This window comes from Actinia tenebrosa, unplaced genomic scaffold (genome assembly GCF_029948245.1).
Source record: "Actinia tenebrosa isolate PJP-AT-01 unplaced genomic scaffold, QUT_ActTen_1.0 PGA_scaffold10__47_contigs__length_13832649, whole genome shotgun sequence".
NCBI classification, from domain to species: Eukaryota; Metazoa; Cnidaria; class Anthozoa; order Actiniaria; family Actiniidae; genus Actinia; species Actinia tenebrosa.
In genome coordinates, this window is record NW_028292570.1 from 2,076,512 (window position 1) to 2,103,602 (window position 27,091).

General features: G+C 39.6%; 1 protein-coding gene and 1 long non-coding RNA gene across 2 annotated transcripts; one reads left to right on the forward strand and one right to left on the reverse strand.

Moving 5' to 3' along the window:
• Nucleotides 1-16,959: 16,959 nt before the first annotated feature.
• LOC148912750 (uncharacterized) lies at nt 16,960-19,601 on the reverse strand. Its single transcript, XM_089026595.1, has 4 exons — nt 19,533-19,601; nt 19,014-19,217; nt 18,781-18,944; nt 16,960-18,616 (listed from the first exon to the last, which is right to left on the reverse strand). The coding sequence occupies exons 2-4, from the start codon at nt 19,179-19,181 to the stop codon at nt 17,791-17,793; spliced, it is 1,158 nt and encodes a 385-aa protein (XP_088882721.1). The 5' UTR covers nt 19,182-19,217; nt 19,533-19,601; the 3' UTR covers nt 16,960-17,790.
• An 87-nt stretch (nt 19,602-19,688) lies between these two features.
• Nucleotides 19,689-26,603, forward strand: LOC148912751 (uncharacterized). Its single transcript, XR_016119136.1, has 3 exons — nt 19,689-20,024; nt 22,879-23,041; nt 26,450-26,603. It is a non-coding gene; the product is annotated as an uncharacterized LOC148912751 (long non-coding RNA).
• The last annotated feature ends 488 nt before the right edge of the window (nt 26,604-27,091 follow it).

Genomic DNA, 27,091 nt, shown 5'->3' on the forward strand with positions numbered 1-27,091 from the left:
TTTGTCATTTGACCTCTTCGTACTTGGGCATAACTGTGACAAGTTGTTGTGTGACTATGACGTGTACACAGTTGAGCAACACGTACTTAGAGATATAGCCCTCGTGCTTATGAGTGTCTTGTGATCTTGTGTTTAACTGTATGTAAGAGTTCGTAATAAAGCATTTACTGTATACACACTGTATACATTTTTACATGGTGGCAGCCGGTGAGTCGATTCCACGTTAGTACAAGGACATCTCACTATACTACCTGGAAAAAAAAGACAGAAATGGCCTCGGGATTTACACTACCGCCCCCACCGCCGCTGGATATTCATGATGCTAACGCCGCAGAGAAATGGAAGAAATTCTTATAAGCTTGGAGAAACTATTCCGTAGCAACAGAGCTGAATGGGAAGCCTCAAGCCGTTCAGGTCGCAACACTGATCACGGTAATTGGAGAAGAAGCCCGTGATGTTTACTCGACATTCAGTGATTCAGAAAACGAAGATGAGGATGAAGAGACTGAAATCGAACGAGTTCTGAGGAAGTTTGGGGAGTACTGTCAGCCACGCAAGAATGTACCATTCGAACGCTATCGTTTTAATACAAGAATACAAGAAGCAGGAGAGTCATACGACCAATACAAGACAGCGTTACGCAAACTAGCAGAAGGATGCGATTTTGACACAATAACACCGTCGAGAAGTTAGCCCGGGATTCAGCCCGGGATTCGCCAGCCGCCGATTCAATGAACGTAAACCAGTTTTAAATCCTTTTTTCCAATTAAACCTCTTCCCTAATTGTCCCAAAGTTGTTCAAAATACACCATTACATTCACCTCACTCAATAAATTGGTAATGCGATGATTCACGTTGGCTCTACATAATAGCGCCGTCGACACTTTGAAAAATTCACACTTGCTGCAGAATTTCGAGACAAATTCTAAGTTTAATAACTTCGCCAATTGTTATCGTCTGGCCTTTAAACTTCACAAACCGGTGAACCTCATGTTCTAAAACCCATTGCAAAAACATTTCCAGCTCGTAAGTATTTTAGTGTTCCTCTTTTCGAGACGTCTTTTCGGTGATTTTCGCGCCAAAATCACAATTTCGAACCTTAATAACATTTACGCTTTTTATTCTAGAGGCACGAAACTTCTGCTGCATAAGTCCTGTTTACTACTTAACCCATTGCAATGCTTTTTGTATTCCTTTAATCCGTTAAAGCCATCCAAAATTTGAAAGAAATCCCTTCGTGACCCCATCGCCGACCCGGGCACTTCGAAAAATTCACACTTGCTGCAGAATTTCGAGACAAATTCTAAGTTTAATAACTTCGCCAATTGTTATCGTCTGGCCTTTAAACTTCACAAACCGGTGAACCTCATGTTCTAAAACCCATTGCAAAAACATTTCCAGCTCGTAAGTATTTTAGTGTTCCTCTTTTCGAGACGTCTTTTCGGTGATTTTCGCGCCAAAATCACAATTTCGAACCTTAATAACATTTACGCTTTTTACTCTAGAGGCACGAAACTTCTGCAGCATAAGTCCTGTTTACTACTTAACCCATTGCAATGCTTTTTGTGTTCCTTTAATCCGTTAAAGCCATCCAAAATTTGGAAGAAATCCTTTCGTGCGTGACCCCATCGCCGACCCGGGCACTTCGAAAAATTCACACTTGCTGCAGAATTTCGAGACAAATTCTAAGTTTAATAACTTCGCCAATTGTTATCGTCTGGCCTTTAAACTTCACAAACCGGTGAACCTCATGTTCTAAAACCCATTGCAAAAACATTTCCAGCTCGTAAGTATTTTAGTGTTCCTCTTTTCGAGACGTCTTTTCGGTGATTTTCGCGCCAAAATCACAATTTCGAACCTTAATAACATTTACGCTTTTTACTCTAGAGGCACGAAACTTCTGCAGCATAAGTCCTGTTTACTACTTAACCCATTGCAATGCTTTTTGTGTTCCTTTAATCCGTTAAAGCCATCCAAAATTTGGAAGAAATCCTTTCGTGCGTGACCCCATCGCCGACCCGGGCACTTCGAAAAATTCACACTTGCTGCAGAATTTCGAGACAAATTCTAAGTTTAATAACTTCGCCAATTGTTATCGTCTGGCCTTTAAACTTCACAAACCGGTGAACCTCATGTTCTAAAACCCATTGCAAAAACATTTCCAGCTCGTAAGTATTTTAGTGTTCCTCTTTTCGAGACGTCTTTTCGGTGATTTTCGCGCCAAAATCACAAGTTCGAACCTTAATAACATTTACGCTTTTTACTCTAGAGGCACGAAACTTCTGCAGCATAAGTCCTGTTTACTACTTAACCCATTGCAATGCTTTTTGTGTTCCTTTAATCCGTTAAAGCCATCCAAAATTTGGAAGAAATCCTTTCGTGCGTGACCCCATCGCCGACCCGGGCACTTCGAAAAATTCACACTTGCTGCAGAATTTCGAGACAAATTCTAAGTTTAATAACTTCGCCAATTGTTATCGTCTGGCCTTTAAACTTCACAAACCGGTGAACCTCATGTTCTAAAACCCATTGCACAAACATTTCCAGCTCGTAAGTATTTTAGTGTTCCTCTTTTCGAGACGTCTTTTCGGTGATTTTCGCGCCAAAATCACAAGTTCGAACCTTAATAACATTTACGCTTTTTACTCTAGAGGCACGAAACTTCTGCAGCATAAGTCCTGTTTACTACTTAACCCATTGCAATGCTTTTTGTGTTCCTTTAATCCGTTAAAGCCATCCAAAATTTGGAAGAAATCCCTTCGTGACCCCATCGCCGACCCGGGCACTTCGAAAAATTCACACTTGCTGCAGAATTTCGAGACAAATTCTAAGTTTAATAACTTCGCCAATTGTTATCGTCTGGCCTTTAAACTTCACAAACCGGTGAACCTCATGTTCTAAAACCCATTGCAAAAACATTTCCAGCTCGTAAGTATTTTAGTGTTCCTCTTTTCGAGACGTCTTTTCGGTGATTTTCGCGCCAAAATCACAAGTTCGAACCTTAATAACATTTACGCTTTTTACTCTAGAGGCACGAAACTTCTGCAGCATAAGTCCTGTTTACTACTTAACCCATTGCAATGCTTTTTGTGTTCCTTTAATCCGTTAAAGCCATCCAAAATTTGGAAGAAATCCCTTCGTGACCCCATCGCCGACCCGGGCACTTCGAAAAATTCACACTTGCTGCAGAATTCAAGTAGCTTCATTTTGTTTTCGTAGTAAAACGAATGACTTAGAATCGTTTCAGTTGTAGTTGGAAGTCATATGCTCGTTGTATCTACTGTGCAGAGGCTGCATGCGAAGCCGTTATAAATCTCATACATAGCTAGTAGGGTGCAAACAATCAATCCGTGAAACACTAATAAGCCTGAAGTGAGATGACGTTCTAGTACCCCCAACTCTGCACCATAATAGTTTTTAAAATTCTTTCATATTAAAATTTTTGATTCCTTAGAGAATACAGGAACAATAGTCATAATTAAAGACCAAAAGCAGTGTGAAAAGGATTATGGTCTAGAGACAGGGGTAAAACGTCATCTCGCTTCAGGCTTATTCATTGCCCCAAATAGTACAAAATAGTGCTAATTAAACAATAGCAAACAATGGGATTGACATGAAATTGTGCTATTTAGTATTACTAAAGTTTCACTGTTATATTGTTTGCACTCTATATATTAATAATAATAATAGTATAGTTGTATATTTTCATATTTGCACAAAATTGTACATTAATTGTGTAAAACCCGCTTGGGAGGAATGCATATCGCTCATTGTCGTCTGTCCAGTCACTGACACGCCAATTTGTTAGCGATCTGGTAACTACATTTCTCCTTTTCCATAATCAGTTTTATTATAGCCTCGGTGCCCAACACCAAATAAAGATATTGAAAGCCCAAGATTTTGGGGAATTCCGGTCTTTCAAAATCTGACGTCCCTTCTTCGTATAAATTTTGGCCAAATATCTCTCCTACTGCATTTCGAATGGCTTCAACTGTTTCTTCACCAAAATAAGTCTGCCCAATGTTGTCTGTACATTCCTTCAAAAAAGCTTTCTTTTTTCCTTTCGAAATAAAATACTGGTGTCGTCTGTATTGGTTGTGATTGTTTCTGCTGGTTTCCTTTGTACAAACAATATCAAGAAGATAGTCTTTTATTGAACTGACCTTCTCCCAAACTTCGTTTTTGTTAACATCTTCTTCCTGCATTTCCTCTTTGCTGGAAAGGTTTCTCTTCATCATCCAGTACTTCTTAGCCCTGGCCATTAGACTTGCTTTGCAACCAGAATGGACATTGTTAAGAGTTACAAAGTCGGCCAATACTGTCGTCTCGACGATGTCGGTAAATGAAATATTACCGCTTGAGTCTGTCACTTGGCAGTAAAGCTGCATGTTACCTCCTGGGCCATTAACGATTTCTGAATAGCTTTGCTCGTCACTTCGGCTTCCTGACAGCTGAAATCCACTACTTAAGTCATACCATTTATACTCCAATTTTCCTTTACCAGTTGCAACACATTTTAGGTTAAGTTGCTCCTTAGGCAGCAAGAACAGACGCTTTGGGGGGTGCACCACAATGCCAAGATCCTCTCGCGGCTCCAGTTTGAGGAATGACCAGTCAATCTCACCATTCAAAAGGCCTTTTGCTATTTCTGTCCTTGCCCTTGTTGTGTCTACTTCCCTTGCACCGAAGGTCAACAGAGACGTCACCACCCTTGCGTATACCATGCAATACACAGCACAACTACAGCGATCTACCTGTGTTGGAAAATCCTTCTCAGTAGTTATTGAAATTTCTCTGTATGTATCGGAAATCACTGGTTTGCTGTAAAACACTTGACCATAATCTATGTATAAGGATAATAGTTTACAGAAATTTGCGTCTACTGTTCTCTGACCTAAAGGGTCGTAGAACACAATTTCCCGTAAGAGCTGAGTTTTATCCTTAACAATAGTCAAAGTCCAGTGACAGCCATCAACTAGTTGCGGTAGTACAAAATAATTCACCAATCCTTCCTTGCAACTTTTCATTCGGGTTGTTAGCTTTATCAAGGCGATGCCTTTTTCTTCAGGGGTCATGTCGCGACTGCTTTGAATCCCGTGAAGTTGCGCATTCAGATTGGTATCAAACATCTTTACTGTTAGGCCAACTTCTTTTGCTTCTTTTGCAATTAAAGACAAGGATGCACTGAGTATGTTATCGTTGACGTATCCTGTCGGTGACACTAAGGAATAACTGTGGTCAGTTTGGGGGTACTCCAGAGTTTTAAGGTCTTTTCCAAAGATTTTAATTCCAGCAATTTCAGCAAACATTTCATCTCTACCATCTATGTTCATGCATCGCTTTAGCTTTGCTTCACAGGTAAGCGCTTTTTCACAACCATTTAGTGTTTCCTCTTGAAAGTCATGATGGGTGTTTTGTCCGGACAAATTAGCGTCCACGCCCGACAAAGAAGAACATTCCTCCACCTGCGCATCCCTCTCATAAAACAATATATAGCAGCTTGTTTCTACCAGTTTACTGGACAAATAACCTGGCTTCAATTCTCTGACTTGATCGTCATCCACTTCTACTAACTTATCGTCCGCATCTAGGCCTAAAAGTGCCTTGTAATGACCTGTCTGCAGATGCTCACCCACATGCAAGACCACTGCTTTCAAATGATAACGCTCTGTTTTTGATTCTTCCACAGACGTTGTGATATACCTAGATCTTAATTGTATTGTTCTGTCTATTCGAACCCTTTCCGATTTCTTTGTCTGTCCACCAGTATACCTCTTCAACGTCAGGGTTAATACTTCTGGGGCTAATGCGATATTGCTGTATTTCAGGTGGTCTGTTTCTCTTTTACAAGTATCGCATCGAACTTGACACTCTTGCTTTCCTAGAATTTCAGCTTCAAAGAATTGATCATATATGTTTTGTAATCGCAATTCCTTGTGAACCGTCTCCTTTGCATCTGGAATGGTAAGTGAGAAAGAATGCATTGCTTCATCTTGAATATGACATTCCGAGTCACAGTCGAGGCATTTTTTGAATGTGGAAAGTACCGAGCTTGCACGCTGGCACGCCAAACTTCCTCGCCCAGTACAAGATTCTTTGAGGTCGTTCATTAGCAGCACAAGTCCTTCCTCTGCATCTTGTTGCCCCGTACCCCACTTGTGCCTCCTTAAAAATTGGTTGTATAAACCCTTATGCACATCAAGTGGTCTTGAACGGACTTTCATTTTTCGTAACGTTGTGGCGGCTTCTCGTCCCACATTGCTGCTGTTGAAATTGTAGGTATCGTCTTCGATGTTTTGTGAAAGGTTCAGTTCACAGATACATTGTAAAAGGGAATTGAGCCAGCAACTGTTACCAAAATTTTGAAGACCTTCGTAACCATAATTGGACCTAGGACAGGTTATAGAAGCTGATGATATCGAGGAAGAATTTGCAAATTGCGAATTCCTTCCACACTCTGTTTTACATTCCATTGGCATCTTTTCTCGTTCTGCCTTCTTATTCTCTTTATTTTTCCATTTTCGTTTCACTTGTTTCCTTTTCTCGTGCTTTTCAGTGGATCTTGGTTGTTCGTCGCACGAACGAGAACTATTTAACGCTTTGGCTTTTTCTCTCCAAACTTCTCGGTCTTCAAGAGATAATTGCTTCCATTCCCTCGCACATGCTTTTCTTATCAGATTTTGATTATTCTTGTATTTCTTTTGCATTCTAGAATTAATGCTTCCAGCGAATAAGTTGAATCCGTTCGTTGTGTTAGCACCTTCTTTAGCCTGAACCTGTTTTTCTGGTGTTGGCGGCATATTCTGCTTTGGAGCATTTTGGTACGTCCCAGTCTTTTTGTGGACGGTCTTTGTTGGCTTGCACCATTCCTCTTGCGCCATTTCGTATGATTCATTGAGGATGGAACCGCTATCGTACTCCTTCTTTTTTCGTTTTAATTGCTTCTTATTAGCCTTCTTTGTTGTCCGAAATTCTTCTGCGAATCCAACAAGCCGACTATCAAGGAAGTCATATTGCTGCTTAATAAATTCGTCCACTCTTAACCTTTTTTTTCCCCCGAAGTCATCAAACTTCAAGAGTTTGAAATAATTCTCTATATGACCCTGGGTTTTCGTGGTTTAGTCCAGATAAAATACTTACGAGCTGGAAATGTTTGTGCAATGGGTTTTAGAACATGAGGTTCACCGGTTTGTGAAGTTTAAAGGCCAGACGATAACAATTGGCGAAGTTATTAAACTTAGAATTTGTCTCGAAATTCTGCAGCAAGTGTGAATTTTTCGAAGTGCCCGGGTCGGCGATGGGGTCACGCACGAAAGGATTTCTTCCAAATTTTGGATGGCTTTAACGGATTAAAGGAACACAAAAAGCATTGCAATGGGTTAAGTAGTAAACAGGACTTATGCTGCAGAAGTTTCGTGCCTCTAGAGTAAAAAGCGTAAATGTTATTAAGGTTCGAACTTGTGATTTTGGCGCGAAAATCACCGAAAAGACGTCTCGAAAAGAGGAACACTAAAATACTTACGAGCTGGAAATGTTTTTGCAATGGGTTTTAGAACATGAGGTTCACCGGTTTGTGAAGTTTAAAGGCCAGACGATAACAATTGGCGAAGTTATTAAACTTAGAATTTGTCTCGAAATTCTGCAGCAAGTGTGAATTTTTCGAAGTGTCGACGGCGCCATTATGTAGAGCCAACGTGAATCATCGCATTACCAATTTATTGAGTGAAGTGAATGTAATGGTGTATTTTGAACAACTTTGGGACAATTAGGGAAGAGGTTTAATTGGAAAAAAGGATTTAAAACTGGTTTACGTTCATTGAATCGGCGGCTGGCGAATCCCGGGCTGAATCCCGGGCTAACTTCTCGACGGTCACAATAACTCCTGATGAAATACTACGCGACCGCCTTATCTTTGGAATCAAAGATGCCAAAGTTCGCGAAAGGTTGCTGAGGGAAACATGGCTGACACTATCCAAGACCGACGAAATATGCAGCGCTTCAGAAAGCATGATACAACAGATGAAAGTCGTCCAAGATAGCAACAATACCGGCTCGGAAGTAAATAAATTCTACAACGAACGGGTAACGACACACAGGAAGCCAAGGAATGCCTCACGTCGGAAGTCGTCAAATGAAAGACAAAGCACAGAACAGAGCAAAGAATGCGATAACTGTGGTTACCGTCACGCTGCAAATCGGGAGTCCTGTTCAGCATTCGGGAAAGAATGCCGAAGATGTGGGAAAAAGAATCATTTTGCATCCAAGTGTAGACAAGAAATAAAGGTCACCGAGGAGGAGGAAGACCCTGAATCGGAAATGTATCAGACTGATGAGATACTTGCTGTCAAATTAGATGATTCGCAGCTGGTCACTTTGAAATTAGAGACAGGCTGTTTCGTACGATTCCAACCGGATACGGGAGCCCAGTGCAATGTGATACCTCTACACATATACAAGAAAGCAACAAAGGATTGCGAATCAGTACAAATGAAGCCCGTACAAACATCACTGGTGGCCTATGGAGGAGCAAAGATCGCAGTGGTCGGTGAAGTGTGCCTCCGCGTTTGGAGAAACGAAACGTCGTGTCTACTTGACTGCAAAGTAGTAGATAACAAGGACATTCGCCCCATCCTGGGCCGCAGGGCCTGTATTCGCATGAATATTATCCAGTACACTGACAACGACCTCCTGAATAAGCCCGATGTTAACGGAGCGCCAATATACTTGGTAGAGACCCAAAGTACACCCATATCAAAAGAAGAGCTTTTCGCCAAATTTCCAAATGTGTTTAGTGAAGGTGTTGGAAAACTGGATGGAGAATACAGGATACGGCTCGACCCAACGGTCCAACCAGTGCAGCAAGCCCCCCGACGTGTAGCGGTAGCCCTGAGACCAAAGCTGAAGGAAGCGTTGGAAGATCTCGTCAAACAAGGAGTAATAGCTCCAGTAACCACCCCCACAGAATGGATTAGCTCAATCGTAGCAGTTCCCAAGAAGAATGGCAAACTACGCATCTGTCTAGACCCAAAGGATCTCAACCACGCTATTCTTCGAGAGAACTACCAGTTGCCGACCATCGAAGACATCGCAACACGCCTACATAATGCGAAAGTGTTTACGCTCATGGACGTAAGGAATGGATTCTGGCATGTCAAATTAGCGGAGGAATCCACATACCTTACAACTTTCCAAACACCTTTTGGAAGGTACCGCTGGAGACGCATGCCTTTTGGAATCTCTTCCGCGCCCGAAGTATTCCAGAGGAAGATGCACGAGTTCGCTGAGGGTTTGCCAGGTATCGAGGTAGTTGCCGATGATTTCCTCGCAGTAGGTTTTGGTGAAACCTACGAGGAGGGCACTCGAGACCACGACAAAAACCTGTTAGCGTTCCTGGAAAGGTGCGCTGAAAAAGACGTGCCTCTAAATGCAGACAAGCTGAAGCTGAGGAAGTCCGAAGTGCTCTTTATTGGGCACATGGCAACAGATAGAGGGCTGCGTACAGATCCTGCTAAGGTACGAGCAATCGTAGAGATGCCGACACCCACAGACAAGGCTGGTGTACAGCGGCTCCTGGGCCTGGCGCAGTACCTTGCAAAGTTTCTGCCAAATCTTTCTGACATCACCAAGCCGCTAAGGGACTTAATGCAGGACGATGTAGAATGGACCTGGGGAGAGGCCCAGAAAAAGGCTTTGGATAAACTCAAAGACGCAGTCACAAACACGCCAGTACTGCGTTACTATAATCTAAATGAGGAGGTGACTCTACAGTGTGATGCTTCGCAATCAGGACTGGGAGCAGTATTGATGCAGAATGGTCAGCCAGTGGCCTATGCTTCAAGAGCCCTGACACCCGCTGAGACACGTTACGCACAAATAGAAAAGGAGCTACTGGCTATCGTGTTTGCGTGCAAGCGTTTTGACGCATACGTGTACGGTCGTCAACAGGTGAACATTCAAACAGACCACAAACCGCTGGAGCCTATCTTCACCAAGTCACTGGATAGTGCCCCCAAGCGTTTACAAAGGATGCTCCTGCAGCTCCAGAAGTACCAACTCGCAGTAAAATACAAGAAGGGCAAGGAGCTGGTACTTGCCGACACGCTCAGCCGAGCATACCTGCCGGAAGTTAATGCATGTGACTTCACAAGGGAACTAGAAGCAATAGACCATCGCGCCTACCTTCCCGTGACAGAGGAACGCTGGCAGCAACTAAAAAACGCAGCGGCTGACGATGTGGTGCAGCAGAAACTTCGTGAGACCATAGTACGTGGTTGGCCAGAAACCAAAGCCGAAGTCCCAGAATGTATACGGCCCTACTTTGATGTACGTGGGGAACTAACGGTACAAGACGAATTGATCTTTAAAGGCCCCTTACTTGTTGTCCCCACAGTGCTGAGGAAGGAACTGATGGACAAGACCCATGCAACCCACATTGGCCTAGAAGCTTGTATACGCAGAGCAAGAGACACGCTATACTGGCCACGGATGACAACAAATCTAAAAGAATACATCTCCAAGTGTGATGTATGCCTAGCTCATCGCAACAACCAAGCGAGGGAACCACTCCTTCAACATGAATTCATAGCTCGGCCCTGGGCAAAGGTCGCAGCAGATCTCTGTGAGTTTGATAGCAGAACCTTTCTGGTAGTGAGTGACTACTACAGCAACTACATTGAAGTATCCCGTGTTACATCCACCACCTCTCGTACAGTCATCAAAGAGCTGAAGGCCATCTTTGCGCGGTTCGGGATACCAGACACGCTGGTGACGGATAATGGTCCACAGTTCTCCTCGGCAGAGTTCGCAGTATTTGCCAAAACATGGATGTTTGACCACAAGACGTCTTCACCTGGGTATCCCCAATCGAATGGCAAGGCTGAGAACGCGGTACAGACAGTGAAGAGACTTTTCCAAAAGTGCAAAGAGTCTGGCATCTCTGAGTTCCAAGCCCTGCTGGACTGGCGCAATACACCTACAGCTGGCATTGGTACTAGTCCAGCCCAGCGCCTCATGGGTCGGAGATGTAAGACCCTACTCCCAGTGGCTGGCACACTCTTACAGCCAAGGTACGCTACAGAGGAGGAAACCCGGAAACTCGTGGGTAACAGGCAGCGTCAAGAGTACTACTACAACAGGCGCTCTAAGCCCCTAGAGCCAATCGAAATGGGAGACACAATCAGAATGCAGCTGCCAGGTCAGAGAACATGGAGCAGAGGGACCTGTACCACTAAAGCTGGACCCCGGAGCTACGAAGTCCAAGTTGGAGAGGGGGTGTATAGGCGTAATCGAAGGCAGTTGCTGAAAACCAACGAGCCGCTGACTGCTACGTCACCTGAGAAAGACAATGGCGAGTACGCTCCACCTGCAAGTGAACTGACACAGCGCACAGAACAGTCCGAAGCACCACCTGCAGTGGAGCCTGTCTTGCGCCTATCACAGCGTTCCGTGAAACCACCCGTTTGGCACAAAGACTTTGTGAAAGACTAAGCATTTATATTTTCATCAACTTGAATATTTACTGTTTTGTTCTCTAACCGGCACTGTGATACTGTACCTTGAGAATGGGAAAGATGTGACAAGTTGTTGTGTGACTAAGACGTGTACACAGTTGAGCAACACGTACTTAGAGATATAGCCCTCGTGCTTATGAGTGTCTTGTGATCTTGTGTTTAACTGTATGTAAGAGTTCGTAATAAAGCATTTACTGTATACACACTGTATACATTTTTACAATAACGTATTCCCATTTCAACCTGAAGTTTTCTGAAAATAAGGTTTATGACAGTGTTTTAATAATTGCAGCTGAACGTGGTATAAATCTTAATCCTTCACATCTCTAGCTATTTCTTTTTTTTATATATTTTTTCAGCAAGCCCTTCTCAAGCCTCATCTCAAAAGCAAAACACAACAGCAACAATCATGGCGTTCACACCAACCTTTTCTTGTGGACGATAAACCAAGAATAGAACTAGTGAGCCCAATTAATCAATGTATTTTTTTAAAACAAGTTAAGTTTGGTCAGAAGTCTAAACGTAAATTTACTATAAAAGCGTGGAAAATTCATGAAAATATTTAAAACTCATGTTTCAGGTAAGCAGACATCAGCAACGTTCTGTGGAACTCACAGACCACTTAGATCACTCACATAAAAAGGTACGAAATCTTCATTGCTTTTTCTTTCTTATACGCATTGACTGTCAACGTATATCGCTGCCTTTTCGTGCCCATAAAATATGGTTTAGTTACAAAACTGTTGAGCAAAACAGGGGCGGCGGAAGCTGAAAAATTTGGGGGGGGGGGGGGGGGGGCACTCCAATATTTCACGGTACCTTGAAATGACCCCCCCCCCCCTCCCTGTTTAGCTTGATTACAAACGTGTATGTGTGATATTTCAATCAGTAACATTTTGCGCGCATTAAACCACTTGCAATTGTGCTGAGAGACACAAAACATGGACAACATTATCACAGTATTTTAATATGATCCCTTGTGTAGGTGATAACACGGGCTTTACATTCCCTGTTTAATTGTGTTATTACTCCAGTTCGTGTGAATGTATCTGGTCTTTTAAGAAAGTCTGTGTTATTACTCCGGTTCGTTCTTGACATCGCCGCTTGCTAACGATGCTGAAATGTGTCTATAATAGTGTTTCTGCTATTACCAACTCCAATATACATATATAGTGTCTTTGTGACTACAAACTCAAGATGAGATCTTCTATGGAAAATTTCCAAAAAGAGCCTGTCTTCGTTGGTTAGATGCGATGAATTCTTCAGCTACTTTACACAAATCGAGTTCGTCGGTTCTTAGCTTGTGGGCATTCAGTAGAATAAGGTTGTTGAGTCTTTGTTGCGTCATCGTTGATCTAAGCCACGTTTTCAGCCGGCGAAGAACTGAGAAAGACCTCTCTGCTGTAGCTGTTGTCACAGGTATTGTCAAGTAGATCTTGATCAGCTTTTTTACCTCACTTAGCCACAGGGAACCCGGCTATATTTTTTTGTTTCTTTTAGAAAAGTAACTTTGCTCTTTGTGGGTTTCCTGTGTTGGGATCGGTTTCCTATTACATGAGCTGTAATCAGATCTGCGCGCTGTGATCACCGTGCTGTGATCACCGTTGGTGTTTTGTTTCTTACTATGGGTTGCCTGTGGTGTGTAACGCACTTTCTAGTAAGCAGTCAAAAGAGGAGAAGGGATGCAACAAAGCAAGTGTCCGAATTTAAAACCCCTGTTCAAATTATTCATGAAGGTAATTTATTAATAAAAAACCCACGAAATGTTTGCTCAATGAATAAACTTTGGGTCGGGATGTTTTATTTTGTTGAACTCGTAAAAGTAACGATCCTAGAAAGTGATAGTTAAAAGCTAAGTTTTAGTTACGCGTTCACCTCCAGTTGCTCGGACCGCTTAGCTTATGAAACAGGATGTATCTGGTGTACGTCCAATTTGAAACAAAAGAATTTGACAGCTTGTTGATAGAGAAATCTAAATTTCCATATATTTTGTGAAGAGTAATCGTAGGGAAAACTTGCTTTAGTTATCCTGCCGAATTCATTCTCAGGCAAAACATTTTCTTTATCTGAAGTCTACTCGTGCATCTTCAAGATTTGAGATACTGGCACTGTTCCTTCTTTACACACCGAAAAGTTTTTCAAAAGCCTTAAATCATAAAAAACATTTTCTTATTAGAACTGATAAAATATAATTGTTTTAGTTTAAAAAAACGATTAAATATGAAATAGCCGCTCACCAAAACAAGACTGATTTGAAATCCCTTGTTTACAGGATTTTACATCTTGAACATTTTCGAACAACATGACGCAATAGAAAAATGAAAATCATCAAGACTTCCTGCTGGTTGTACTTAAGTAGCTGGTCCGAGCAACTGGAGGTGATGATCATACGATAAACTTGCTTTGTTGCAGCCCTTCTCTTCTTTTGAGTGTTTACTAGAGAGTGCGTTACCAACTGTTATTGATTTGAATTTAATCGGCTATCAGTTTACAGCGCCGATCTGATCGCAGCGCAGATCTGATTACAGCTTATGTAATAGGAAACCGATCACAACACAGGAAACCCACAAAGAGCAAAAAAATATAGCCTGGTTCCCTGTGACTTAGCATGGTCTTTCCAATTGGGCTCGCATTTAAAGCATCGCAAATTGTTCTGATAGACTTAGTTTCTTTCACAGCTCATTTCGTAGCTGCCGTGATGAAGTCGGAAAGCATCTTCAGCTGGGTCTCTAGACGGGATGGATCCACGTCTGCTGAGTACGTCATGTGAACCAACTGCGGGAGTTCATCTAAAGGCTTGCCATTTGCTGCTGATAAAAGTGCTCTCTCAATATCACAAACAGTTTGGAAGTCATTTTGTTCAAATCTTCTTTCCATGAGTTGACTATCCACAAGTTCGAGTGCCTGATAGAACTCTTGACGATGATAGTCCTTCGGTGTTGCAAACCGATGCAACTCTTCGCCATCGTCAAGACGCCTTGGTCTTTTTCTGTATCTGGGTAGGCATGGCTCAATGTTTAACAACGCAGCCGCCTTGACAGCATCATCATAAATATTGCTGAACTCTTCTGGTCTTCGGAGCCTTTTGTAGTAATTACGTGCAGCTTTACAGGCTTTCTGTGCTTCTTGGGCAGTCGTGTCTTTTCCCTGGAGGCTAATGGACAACTGCTCTGCCGCACTAAATACAAGGTACGACATCTTGAGTCCCCAAAATGTCTGAAAACTCGCCATTAGTGCTACAATGCCTCCTGCCGTCACTCCAATATCATCACGCTGTTGTTGGTTGATGTCAAACATCGTTTCTTGTATAACAACATAGTTCTTGAGTATAGCGTCGACGGCTGCCGTTCTTACAGTCCAGCGTGTAGCACATAATGGCTTGATCCCAGACAATAGGTTAGGAGATTCACCAGATTCGAGATGAGCTGATGCATTAATCTGGCGATCGTAAAACATGACCTCGTGTTTAGGAGAAAATTTGATCAGCCTTGACAATTCTCTTGCGAGGTCTAGCGCACTGATCTGTAACTGCTTTGATTGCTTTGCAGATGTCCTGAAGTACAAGGTTGACACAATGGCCTAGACAATGTACTTTTAACGCAGACTTCTCAAGGTCTTCGAACTTTTTAGCAACTCCATTCAGCTTTCCCATCATGTTTGACGCGCCATCGTAGCCTTGGCCTCTACACATTTGGATGGGAAGATTACATCTTAAGAGGACGTCTTTTATGCACGAGTATAAAGAAGTAGCATCAGTAGCGGGCACATTATATAAACCTATGGGCTCTTCGTAAACGCAAAAGCTTTCATCTACCCAGCGCAAACAGATGACAAGTTGCTCTTTGTTGCTTGAATCTCTAGTTTCGTCTTGCAAGCAATGCGTAAAATCCTGTTCGTACCTCTTCAATTATCTTTCTCAAAAGACTGTTCGCCATCAATGCAATGATCTCATTCGAGATGTCATGAGAGATATAACATCCATCATTTAACCATTCTTTCATTTTATACGATTCTGTTGCCTGGATTTTCAGCAGTTGAAATAGGTTACCTTCGTTGTCGTTATGTCCGCGAAGAGGCATGCCTTGCCTTGCCAAGTAGCGAATGCAATTCAGTAGAATCAATAAAGCATCTCTGTTGTTTTTTTGATCTTTCTTTACTTGAGAGTTGATTTGGGTAACAATGTCAGGCTTTTTTGATGTCAGAATCTTCATGACAGCCTCTTTATGGAAGTTACTTTTCTCGTGCTCTTTGAATTTCTCTACAGCTTTCTTCCAGTTGTTAAATCCCCCAGTAGTAAAGGCTTCCTTGTTTCTTGTACTCATAGATACTAATCCATTCGCCTTTGCATTCGTGCATGCGTTGCAAAATGCTTTGAAACTTGTGCTGCAAAGGCTAAGCCCACTCCTTCTTAAAATAACGGGTTTTTTTATTTGCCTCTGAGCCATAAACCTGGCCAGTTTTAGTAAGAAACTCTTTGTCATCTGGTCTGTTGTATTTCAGTTGACAACAAGGGCAACTGCATGGCTCAACTGTTGGTGATTTTGCCTTTGGGATTTCTGAGCTCTCTCTTTCTAAAGTTACAAAACAAAACATAGGCATAATTGAACTTTTAAGTGCAGTTCCATTGGCTATTTTATGTGAAATGTGATCCCTCATTTTGAGGGCATTTATAAATTTCATTGAACAAATAATATATAAAAGGCGTTAATTAGCAGTATTTATTTTCAAATTAATAATAATAATAATAAGTAAGTTATAGTAATAACAGCACATACTTAATTTGTACGTATAAGACAACGCGAGAAATTAGCGCTGAAACTGCATTGCATTTGACAATGCATTGCAATAGTTCGATGTTTGAAGCTATAAATAATCATAATCGCCATCAGGATGCATCATAAAATCAACAAGCTTCCATTCTTATTTAACTTTTTATTTTTAAGTAAATAATCAACAATGTACTGATAGCTCATTACTTTCATTAAAAAACTATGCAAAAGCTAGATTAACGTCATATTCTGAACCTAACCTCGCTAAGCGAAGTCTATCAACCCTTGAGCATGAAAGTTTTAAAAAAAGCAATCTTGGAAAATTTTTCCAAAAGCATTTTAGCGATGTCCAAAGTAAACACTGAACCACCTAGACCCAAATTAAAAATGCTAGATATTTGCATATTGGCTATGACTATTTGATTTTCATTTGAAAATGCTAAACCATTTAATGATAGCATTTGTAGTTTTTCAAATACTTAAGGCTCTCTACTACTCTGTTTTGGTTTAGTTTTGTACAGTTGTCAAGGAATAGATATTCCAAGTTACAATTTGTCCACAAAAAATCAATGTTTGACAATTGATCTTGACCACTCAAGTCTAAATATACAAGTTTAGAAGAGTGAACCAGCCCTTTTAAAAGTATCAAAGAATTATGATCTAACTCCACATTTCTCAGTGAAAAGTATTGAAACGCCGACTATATTGGTATTGAAACCGAAAGGTGTATGACATGGATGCAGAGGAACAAGATGACATGCCTTTCGGTCTTCTTGAAGTCAAAGTCACTAAAGAGGGTACAACTGACTTCAGTTCTGTACAGTATATGACTGTTGGACAAAATGGTAATCTACAGCTCAAACGAGCACATTATTACTACTACCAGGTACAGTGTCAGCTGGCATTAACAGGGCTACCATGGTGTGATTTTTTTAGTTTCATCAATGAATCAGTATTTCATTGTGAAAGAATTGTCTTTGATGAAGGATTTTTTGAGCAAAGTAAAGATAAAGTTGATCTTTTTTATTTCAATTATTTCCTAAAATAAATACAGCTGCAGCTCTGAAGAATTTAAAATTATTATATAAACTTACATGAAAGAATATGGTGACACTAAGAAATATTTATGGTTGTTCTGTTACTTGTTTGGTAATTACATTCACAATTCCATTACTGATAAGTATGAGTAGTATATAATATATTATTAGGTGTTGTTTTTGTCTCTCATAAGTGGACCTTGGAAGTTGGTCAATAGGCAAATAACGGTATAAACCTGATTGATTGTACCAAGCATGTTCAATGGAATGTCAGAATCAAATATGTGGTACTCCTTAATTCTACGTATTGCCCTTACCACATGAATTCGTAATTTAGCAATTGACTTTGTTTGTTGGGCTTCACGAATGGAAAACTGGCCTTTGCTTTGAAGGTATGGGGGGAGATTTAGCTTGACTTTCTTTTTTAATAAAAGGTCTTCTATGTCAAAGCCTTTGTCGGCCATTACCGAGTCATTATCTTCCAATAAATCTAGTATACCTGAGCATCGTGTAATTTCCTTGTCTGAAATAGACCCTGTGTGCAGAGAAGATACAAAGGTAATAGCACCATGAGGTGCTATTCCAATCAGACCCTTTAGAGACCCTTTTTTTACTTTTGTAAGAAGAATATAACTGTGACCGTAGCAAAAGTGAGGAAGGGGTCTGAACATACAACTCAGTACAATCTAAGATAACTCTGGTGGTTGGGTACATGTCCTTAAAAGACTGTGGCATGTACTCATCTATTGCCTCCCTGGACATCCAAACTGGCTGGGTGCCAAGGATAAAATATAAATAATTAGACCAAGTGGTCACTTTTCTACTAACAGATGACGTGCTAATAAGAAATCTATCGGCCAAATCTTGTTCAAACAAACCTAGTCTTATTCTAACTAAAAACAAAAACAACTCATCAATCAAAATCATAGTGCCAGCTGAAGGCCTGCTTTTTTGAATACCAGCAGAATAAACATACTTCATGTACTGAGCAGAAGGTGTGACAAAATCATAAAAACTGTAAAAATGATTATAGGTAGCAAAACCAGTGTAAAACTTTATGAGGTCATCATCAGAGGAAAATATTTCTATACCAAACTTGTGCAATTTTAAGGCTGCAAGTTGGGCTCTGAGGGCTTCTATTTCAACTTGAGCTGCACCATATGCTGCTCTCAGGGCCTCTGTTTCTGCTTCAACAGGAGTTCTTTCAGGCTGTGGTGCTGCTTCAGAATCAGGACAGGGCTCAGGTACATCAGGTACATTATTATCATTCTCATCCTCACTCTCATCAGTCTGAGTCCCACTAAAACAGAAGTAATAAGTAAAATTAATGGCGAAGACAGCACTCTGAATGAATTATCATTATTTTCCCTCATAACAGTCATATCCATACAATTTATTTGTTGGATTTTTCACAACAGTAAATTAGGCACATTAATTTCCTTTTTTATATATAAATATATATACCTGTCAACTTGTCGAATCAATTTTCTCCTTTGAGTGGTTTTACCAGACCAGTCGAACATTGTAGGAACGACGCCAGGTTTGAGAAGTCTTTTTCCTGAGTTGTTTGGGGGACGGTAATCACTGTCTAAGAAATGTTTCGAGCAAACCCTCGTGCTGTGTGTTATCTGAAAAGAGACCAAAACTATTATTATCTTACTGAAGAAAGCAAAGACCATTCAATTTTTCATATTTACCTTGAAATAGGGTCCTTCGTCTCGCCTTACTTTTGTAATCCAGGCACTTCTTAGTGTTGCGTCTTTAGGGAATCGATGAAAAGAAAGTGCTGGGTTGTAGCGCGAATCCCCATTACACAAAGGAACACTGCACTGAGTGAAATCGTGTCTTGGACTCAGTGCTTCCATGGTCCGTATTCGAGGTCTCGTACGTCATATACTCAGCTAAAACGCAATAAATATTGAAACAAAATTAAAATATGCTCTTTGCATATCAATATTAAAAAAAGAACTGCCTCATATATACTGTAGATCTTGGCTATCCGGTGTATCACTGATATAACACCTCTAGCTACGCCGAGAATATAACAAGCACAAGAGGTAGTTTGTTCGGACTTAAAATGGCTTAAACTCGGCGATGTTTAGCAAAACCATAGTTAAGAGTCCGAAAAAAAACTCGTATGATATAGTTGTAAGTATTTCTATGAAATAATCAACATTAGTTTCTGAAATAACAGAAAACTCATGTAAACAACTTACCCGTGAAATCCGCCATTTTCACGTGCGTCTCACCCTCGACGCTTTGTCTTCAAGTCGCTAAAAACCTTCTGCTTTTGATTTGAAACGTTTAAAACACGTTCACAAGATAGAAAAATATCTGAACAAAGTACTTCTGGAAAATCAACGGCTTTGAGAAAGAATATAACGATAAAACAGACACTATAGTTCTGGAAAGGTCACGCTCCGCTACTTAAACTCTTGTTGTTGTCAAGGAATGTCTGGAAAGCTTGCCCGCCAGAGGCTTGTTGCTATGGGGGAATTTGACACGTGATCTATTGTTGCAAAAGGCCTATTCATATCAAGATTTTAGCAGCCAATCAAAACGCACCATGATAACAATGCGAGCAACGCAATATAAAGCGCGAATGAAGGAAGAAATATAAGATTTCGCTGAATATTGCTAGACGTACGTACGGCCATCGTTTTTTGGCAGGGGTCTAGGTCCGGCAGGGTTTCCGTCGATAGAATAAGGTAAGAAGAAAAAATAGACTAAAAGATAACTATATATACATATATAAAATTATATCGATCGAGTAAATCGTAAGGAAAAAAGTGAATTAGTTCTTGGATTTTTTGAACACGATGGTAGCTTTATACGGCAACCATGGAATCCTTTGCTAGTTGTTTAAGCGTGTTCGATTTATTGCGACAAGTTTTCTCCATCTTTTCTTCGCTAAGTTACCGTTGATAGAATTTGATGTAGAAACCTTTTCATTTTGATTTCCACCGACTTGTTTTAGTTTCTTTTTAAATGGTGCAATTTAATTTGTTGCAATTTAAATGTGAGGGAAGCTGCATGTGCATGTCTTGTCGAAACCGCGAACTGTACCGAACAATCGCGCAGTCATCAAATTTTACTCCAGATGCAACTTTCAAAAATTACTTTGAAAACGGTCTGAAATTTAACGGCAACCATGGAATCCTTTGCTAGTTGTTCATTAAGCGTGTTCGATTTATTGCGACAAGTTTTCTCCATCTTTTCTTCGCTAAGTTACCGTTGATAGAATTTGATGTAGAAACCTTTTCATTTTGATTTCCACCGACTTGTTTTAGTTTCTTTTTAAATGGTGCAATTTAAATTGTTGCAATTTAAATATGAAGGAAGCTGCATGTGCATGTCTTGTCGAAACCGCGAACTGTACCGAACAATAGGAAGACTTTGCAGCTAATCTTGTATTCTAATTATGTCTCTGATTCACTGGTTGGAAGTAATGTTCAAAGGTACTAGGGAAATTTCCTGAGTAAAAATCAAACATAAATAAAGCTGTATGGAGATAGACTAGATTCTCCAATTTCAGAATATTTAACCTAAGAAAAAGTGGACTAGTGTGATCAATCTAATGAGAAAAAGTCATAAGTCTGACTGCTTTTTTTTGAAGAATGAACAGAGGAGTAAGAACAGATTGATGAGTATGGCCCCAAAATATGAGGCCATATATTAAGTAAGGATAAATTAGACAATGATATAGACTTGTTAAAATTTCTAAGTTAATATAATGACGGGCTTTGGATATAATTCCAATGCTGCGTTTGATTTTATTTGAAATATAGGCAACATGAGGTTTCCAATTAAGATAACTGTCAATCATAACACCAAGATATTTAAGATGCTGTTTTTGCTCAAGCGACTCGTTGTTTATGTTGATTGATATGTCATGTACCTTTTTCTGAATAGAATGAAAAATGATAAAATTGGATTTGTCAATGTTTAAAGACAACTTATTTGCACAAAGCCATGAATAAACATTAGTTCATTATTAATAGTAGATTCAAGGCTCAATAAACTTTTATTAGAATAGAAAAGATTGCTGTCATCTGCAAATAAATGAAAAGAGAACAAGGTAGATGAATTGCACATATCATTAATGTATAGAAGAAAAAGGATGGGTCCAAGGACTGAGCCTTGAGGAACACCACAGGTTATCGGTAAGGTTTTAGAGCAAACACTTCCAAGAGAAACAAATTGCTTTCTGTTATGCAAATAAGAAGAGAACCAATTTCCTGCTACTTCACGTATGCCATAATGCTCAAGCTTAGAAAGTAAAATTTGATGGTCAACAGTATCGAAGGCTTAAATTCTTGGATCCAAAAAGATTCCACAAGAGTAATTACCACTTTCAATAGCACATTGAATGCTATTAGTAATTGATAAAATGGCATGAGTAGTGGAATGTTTCTTACGAAATCCAAACTGCTTATCGTAAAGAACATTATTCCTATTTATAAATTCAAGTAGCCTACTGCACATGAGCTTTTCAAGAATTCTGCTGAAGATGGATATTAGAGAAATAGGGCGATAATTATTAACATCTAATTGTGAGCCCTTCTTAAATACAGGTGTTATACGTGCTAGTTTAAGACCATCAGGAACAATACCAGAAGTGAAAGAGTTATTAAATATATGCTTAAGAGGTTCAGAAATAAGATGCTTAATAGATTTTAGTATAGGAGTTGGTATACTAAAAGGACCAACTGCTTTTTTTGAATTTAACTTCCCAATTTCATCCTCAACTTCCTGTGATGTAACAGGAGAAATACAGAATTTATCACTTACTCTTGACGGTAAGAACTGCATTGGGCACTGCTAAACACCGGAACGAAACAGAGACAAATTCTTGATATTACAAATATCATGCAATAAAAAAATAAAAGAAATCAAAATACACGATAGTACAATGATACAAAAGCGATAATGCTTTCCTTCATGCCCGTGCTTTATGATCTGTGATCCGTATCGATCGTTTATTACCTTTTTATAAACAATGTCGTTTCGCTGTCTATCAATGCAATTCTTTCTCGAATTTGAAGGATTCCAATGGATCTTTTACTAAAACAAGCATTAGTCTTAACTGCTTCTGTCTCTAGTATTTACACCAAAAAAATGGTGAAAAAAAGCTAAAGCGTTCGGGCGACGCCATGTTTATTTATACAAAAGCAAATTTCCAGCTAGTTCTAGGCTATATCCTTAGTGTGTCACTAACAAATGTCTATTCAAAGGTGTAGAATGCCTTTACTATTTTGCAGTTTTGCGATATCACCCATTTTTGGCATTGTCTTATCAAGTTTTGTCCATCATCTATACCTACACTTTCCATATCGTGTACAAGTTGTTTCTTATAACCCGCTAGAAAAATTAGGACAATGTTTACTTGGATTACTTTATAATCGGGATATAGGCTCTTTAGACCTGATCTTAATTCGGTATATTTTTGTTGTTTTAATAGTGTTCGTTCTTCAATAATGCCTATATTCTTTGGTGCAACCTTCAGATCAGATGTATTGGAATGTCCCAGAGTATCTTTGCTTTTTTTGTTCTTTACGACAGGTTCTGGTATTGGTTGTTTGTGCCATGGTTTCAGCAGATCTTCATCTTTAGTGAACCCATAGGACGATATGATTTGCCGGATGGTAAATAGGGCGAAGCATCTGGTCGTGTCTTGCCTTGTATAGGGATTGTGCGATAGCAGAACATCAGCATAGCAAGTGTGGTATGTAATGTTTCAAAGCCTCCAATATCGGCTGCGCCTCGAACTGGAACTAATTGCTTAGACTTGAATTCCTGTCCAGTCCCATCGCACAAAATTGAGTGACACATCCGGGAAATTAGAGAATAAAATACTAGATTCCAGTTTCCGAATATCAATTATCCTCTCACGGCCATTTATATTTATAAGGCAAAGTCAAAATATTGAAAGTTTAATGGCTTCGTGAAGAAAATCGAAAGTCAATGCAAGAAAAGTAACATAAGAATATTAAAGGATGACAACCACACAATATAATCCTACCATTTATTTTGGTGATTCAATTTGCCAACATGCGATTTTTTGTGGGTCAATTTCAGGTTTCGTAGTGTTTATATGTATGGAAATTTATCATTCCTGAATTTCGTTCGGGTCCTGCTGCTCATCGTGAAGAAAATCATTCAGAGTAACAACTGAAATTGGTGCCCAACCATTGCTTAATTGCTTCCAAAATCCAGCTCTCTTTGAAGCTGAAAGCAAGTAGCGATTTTCAGGAGTTTTAACTTTGACCAAACAAAGCAAAACAGTCCAAAATGACGACTTCCCAGTGCTTTTTTTGATATAAAAAATCATCTTTCTACCGCGATTTGTATAGCCATAGAAACCTGGCCTCTTTATTGCTCAAATATCCATAATTCCGTCTACAGATCTCGCTTTAAAACGGACATATTTGCTCACGACCTCAGCATATATTTTGTTACTGGTTCGAAAACCTGTCCGTGTGGAGACTGGTACCTGATTTGGAGAAAATGCCCGCGAATTTTGCTATAAAGATATTTTTCATGGTTTTTTCCCAACTGTTTTTGAAATCCTTTTAATAGTATGAAGATATTACAGTGTTTCTTTAAAAAATGGAGGCTTTGAAATGACTTCCCATCTCATTAATTATTGGACTTAGAGTAACTAGTCCTAGGACTGAGTTTATTTTGTTCCAGTTACTACAGACTGAATGCATTCCTTTCACAGCACTTTACAAGGTTTCGAGTAACATCATGTGACCAAAAAATAGCCCATTGATTGGCTGGTTTACTCATGAATTATTAATGAGTATGAGAATGTTTCTTCTTCGACGTGGCATAACCTGCATCTTAGATCTCCTCGTTCTTCTTTTAAAGGGGCACTTGTATGAAAACGCCCCAATTTTTGAAAGTCCAACTAATCGAGGTATTTGAGGATAATATGACTTAATTATGACTACGTAAACATAACTAGTGAAAATTTTAGCCTGGGAGCCACTTGAAGATGAGAAATTTTGGTTTAAGCAAAAAGAACAATAGCTAGGGACGAGTAAATGACGTCATTTACTCACAATTTAATGCTGAATAAAATGGATCATCTTTATCCGACACATTTGACTGTGAAGAAAATATGTTGCTTGGCTACTATTGGGGCCATATAGATAATTTTAAACGAGTTTCAAGTCATTTCCAATGTTCATCGATTTTCATCCAAGTTGAAGAATTGTCCCTACTTAGGTCTGTACCTGCCAGTACAACCCGAACTACAACCTTAGCCTTGTTCACAACTAAGTACAACATTGAATGCACAGAAATAGTTAAATTGCTCGTCCTTATCATAACCCGGTAATCTAATCTGAAAATCTATTAACGTCAGGTATCTAGACAAGTTTAACCTTGGTGGCTTGAATGTTTAGGTTAATTTGAGATAGGTCTGTAGAACAGGAAACTACAAGTAGATCTCCAAGTCAAAACAGTCTCAGTTACTTAACTAAACATGTAGACTTGCAGAATCATATGCAAAAAGCATTATTCATGTGAACACATCATTCCCAAAATTCTGTTTCATAATATACCCCCCCCCCCCCCCTTCCCCCCTTCTTAAATTAGTGCAGCTCCTGGTGCACATCTAGTCTTATCTAAAACATGTCGGGCAAAAACAAAATGTCTAATTAAAGAATGACGTCCAAGTGTTAGTTAATGGAATGGGAAAATGTCTTTGAATTTGCAGAAAAGTGATTGAAAAGTTTTTCGAGTTTCGTTCACATCTTCCGATTCATTTCCAAGCGTAATCCAAATCGCTTTTAGCTCGCGTTTTCAGTTGCTCTAAGGTCAATGTGAGCATTTCTGAGTTCGTCAGATTTTAGTTCGACGCCTCATTCTTTCTCATCAATAATGGTTTGAAGTTTCAAAAGTCTACTATCTCTTTTCTGAATCCCTTTATTGAGCTCTCGTTTAGATAATTGCTTAATATACATTTTAGCAAACAGACAGATGACATACTGTCATTTGTCACTGTTCAACTTTGAAATTGAAATCGTTGGAATATATTTAGACCTTTCCAGTTTACTTTAGGCGTAATGTTCCCCATTTCAGAACAGTCTCTTAAGAATAAGATTCTTTGTTTGAATTGTAACCAAATTCTTGTGTCTTCTAATGTACAACCGTTAAACAAAGAAATTATGCTCAAGGGAGTGTCGTAACTCTAATTTCTCTTTCCCTCGAATGACGCATGATCTGAAATGGGAAATAAGTGAGTTCTATAAAGATTTTTCTTATTCGTTCTTCAGGAAAGGATTTGTTTTCCAAATTCTAATTGTTGCAGGTGGAGGTTTAATCACTGAGAACATTTTTCGCTTTGTTTTAGCGGTTTTCAGTTGTGAGCAGTTATATCCACATACAACAAACACTCAGACAAATTAAGACAAAACATAATCGCAGAACAATATTTTGAGTTACTTTTACAAGCCGAAAAGGAAATGTTTTTAAGGCTACGCAGAGAATTTAAATTCTTTGTGTAACAAAGGTACATTGACCTTTGAGGAACATGTAGTGTTGCACTGCGGATATTATTCAAATTGACGTAATGAATGTAATCATTGCCAAAAAAAAAAAGAACAAAGTGGCGTCCCCTTTCAGTTTCCGAGATGCTGATCACAGCTTCAGCTTTCAGCTTGCACTGATTTAGACAAATGACATAGCCTGCTGAACAAGTGTCAAAAAAAAAAAAAAAAGTTCCCAGTCTTTAAGTATGTGTTTTAAAGTTAAATCACTCAACAAACGCCATGTAGGGCCTAAAGGTGATTTGATACATCTGCACCGAGTTGCTGAGATACGCCAGCAATTTCTCTCGTTCTGGTAAGCTTTAAAAGCGCAGTCCTAGCTAATATGTTGCAATAACCTGCAGTGTCTATCATGCACATTACACGCTCGTATTTCAATTATAAACATCAATTTTGCAGAAATTAAAGTATTAACGAAATAGAAAAGGCGCGCATGTTCTTGAAGAGAGAAGTATGAAGAAGTTAGAAGAAACACGACGCGTACTGCATGTGTTTCTAGTCACAGCATCATTTTAAATCTAGATTAAATGCTCTTACAAGGAAACTGGAAACTAAGAATTTTCCATTCATTGCAGAAATACATAGAAGGGAAACCCAAGCAAGACGACCAATATACTGAAGATGAGTGGCCGAGCTCGAGACCCAAATGACGACATTGAAGAATTAAAACAGAAAGTAAGGAGTAATGAGAAAAAGATAGCAGAGTTGGAACAACAGCTACAGAAAGCTGATGAGAAAAACCAAAGAGCTTGAAGATGAGAAAAAGCTCTCGAAAAGGAAGTGGACGAGCTCAAGAAGGAGATAAAACGGTTGCAAGAGGAAAAATTTTCAAGCGAATCCGCCATCACTGAACTTGAAAGAAAACTAACGGACAAGACGCTCAAATCGTTACCGTTGAACATAAACTTGACGCTATGTTAAATCGATTGGAAGATCTTACTAAAAAGTCTCAAGAGAAGGATGCTGAAAATGATACGATTAAAAAGGTTTGAACAAGTTGGAAAAGTCTCAAAATTGGATGAAAGAAGAAATAAAACATTTTAGGGATATGTCTCAAGATCAGGAAAAACAGTTGAAAGAATGCAAGACTAAAATCGACGAGTTGGAAAAATCTCGAAATATACTGTACATTGGTCAGCTGTGTGCGAAAGTAATGGAAGCAATATATTGGGTGGTCTTGCCAATATACTTTGAAAGAGGAAAACAATTACAAGCAG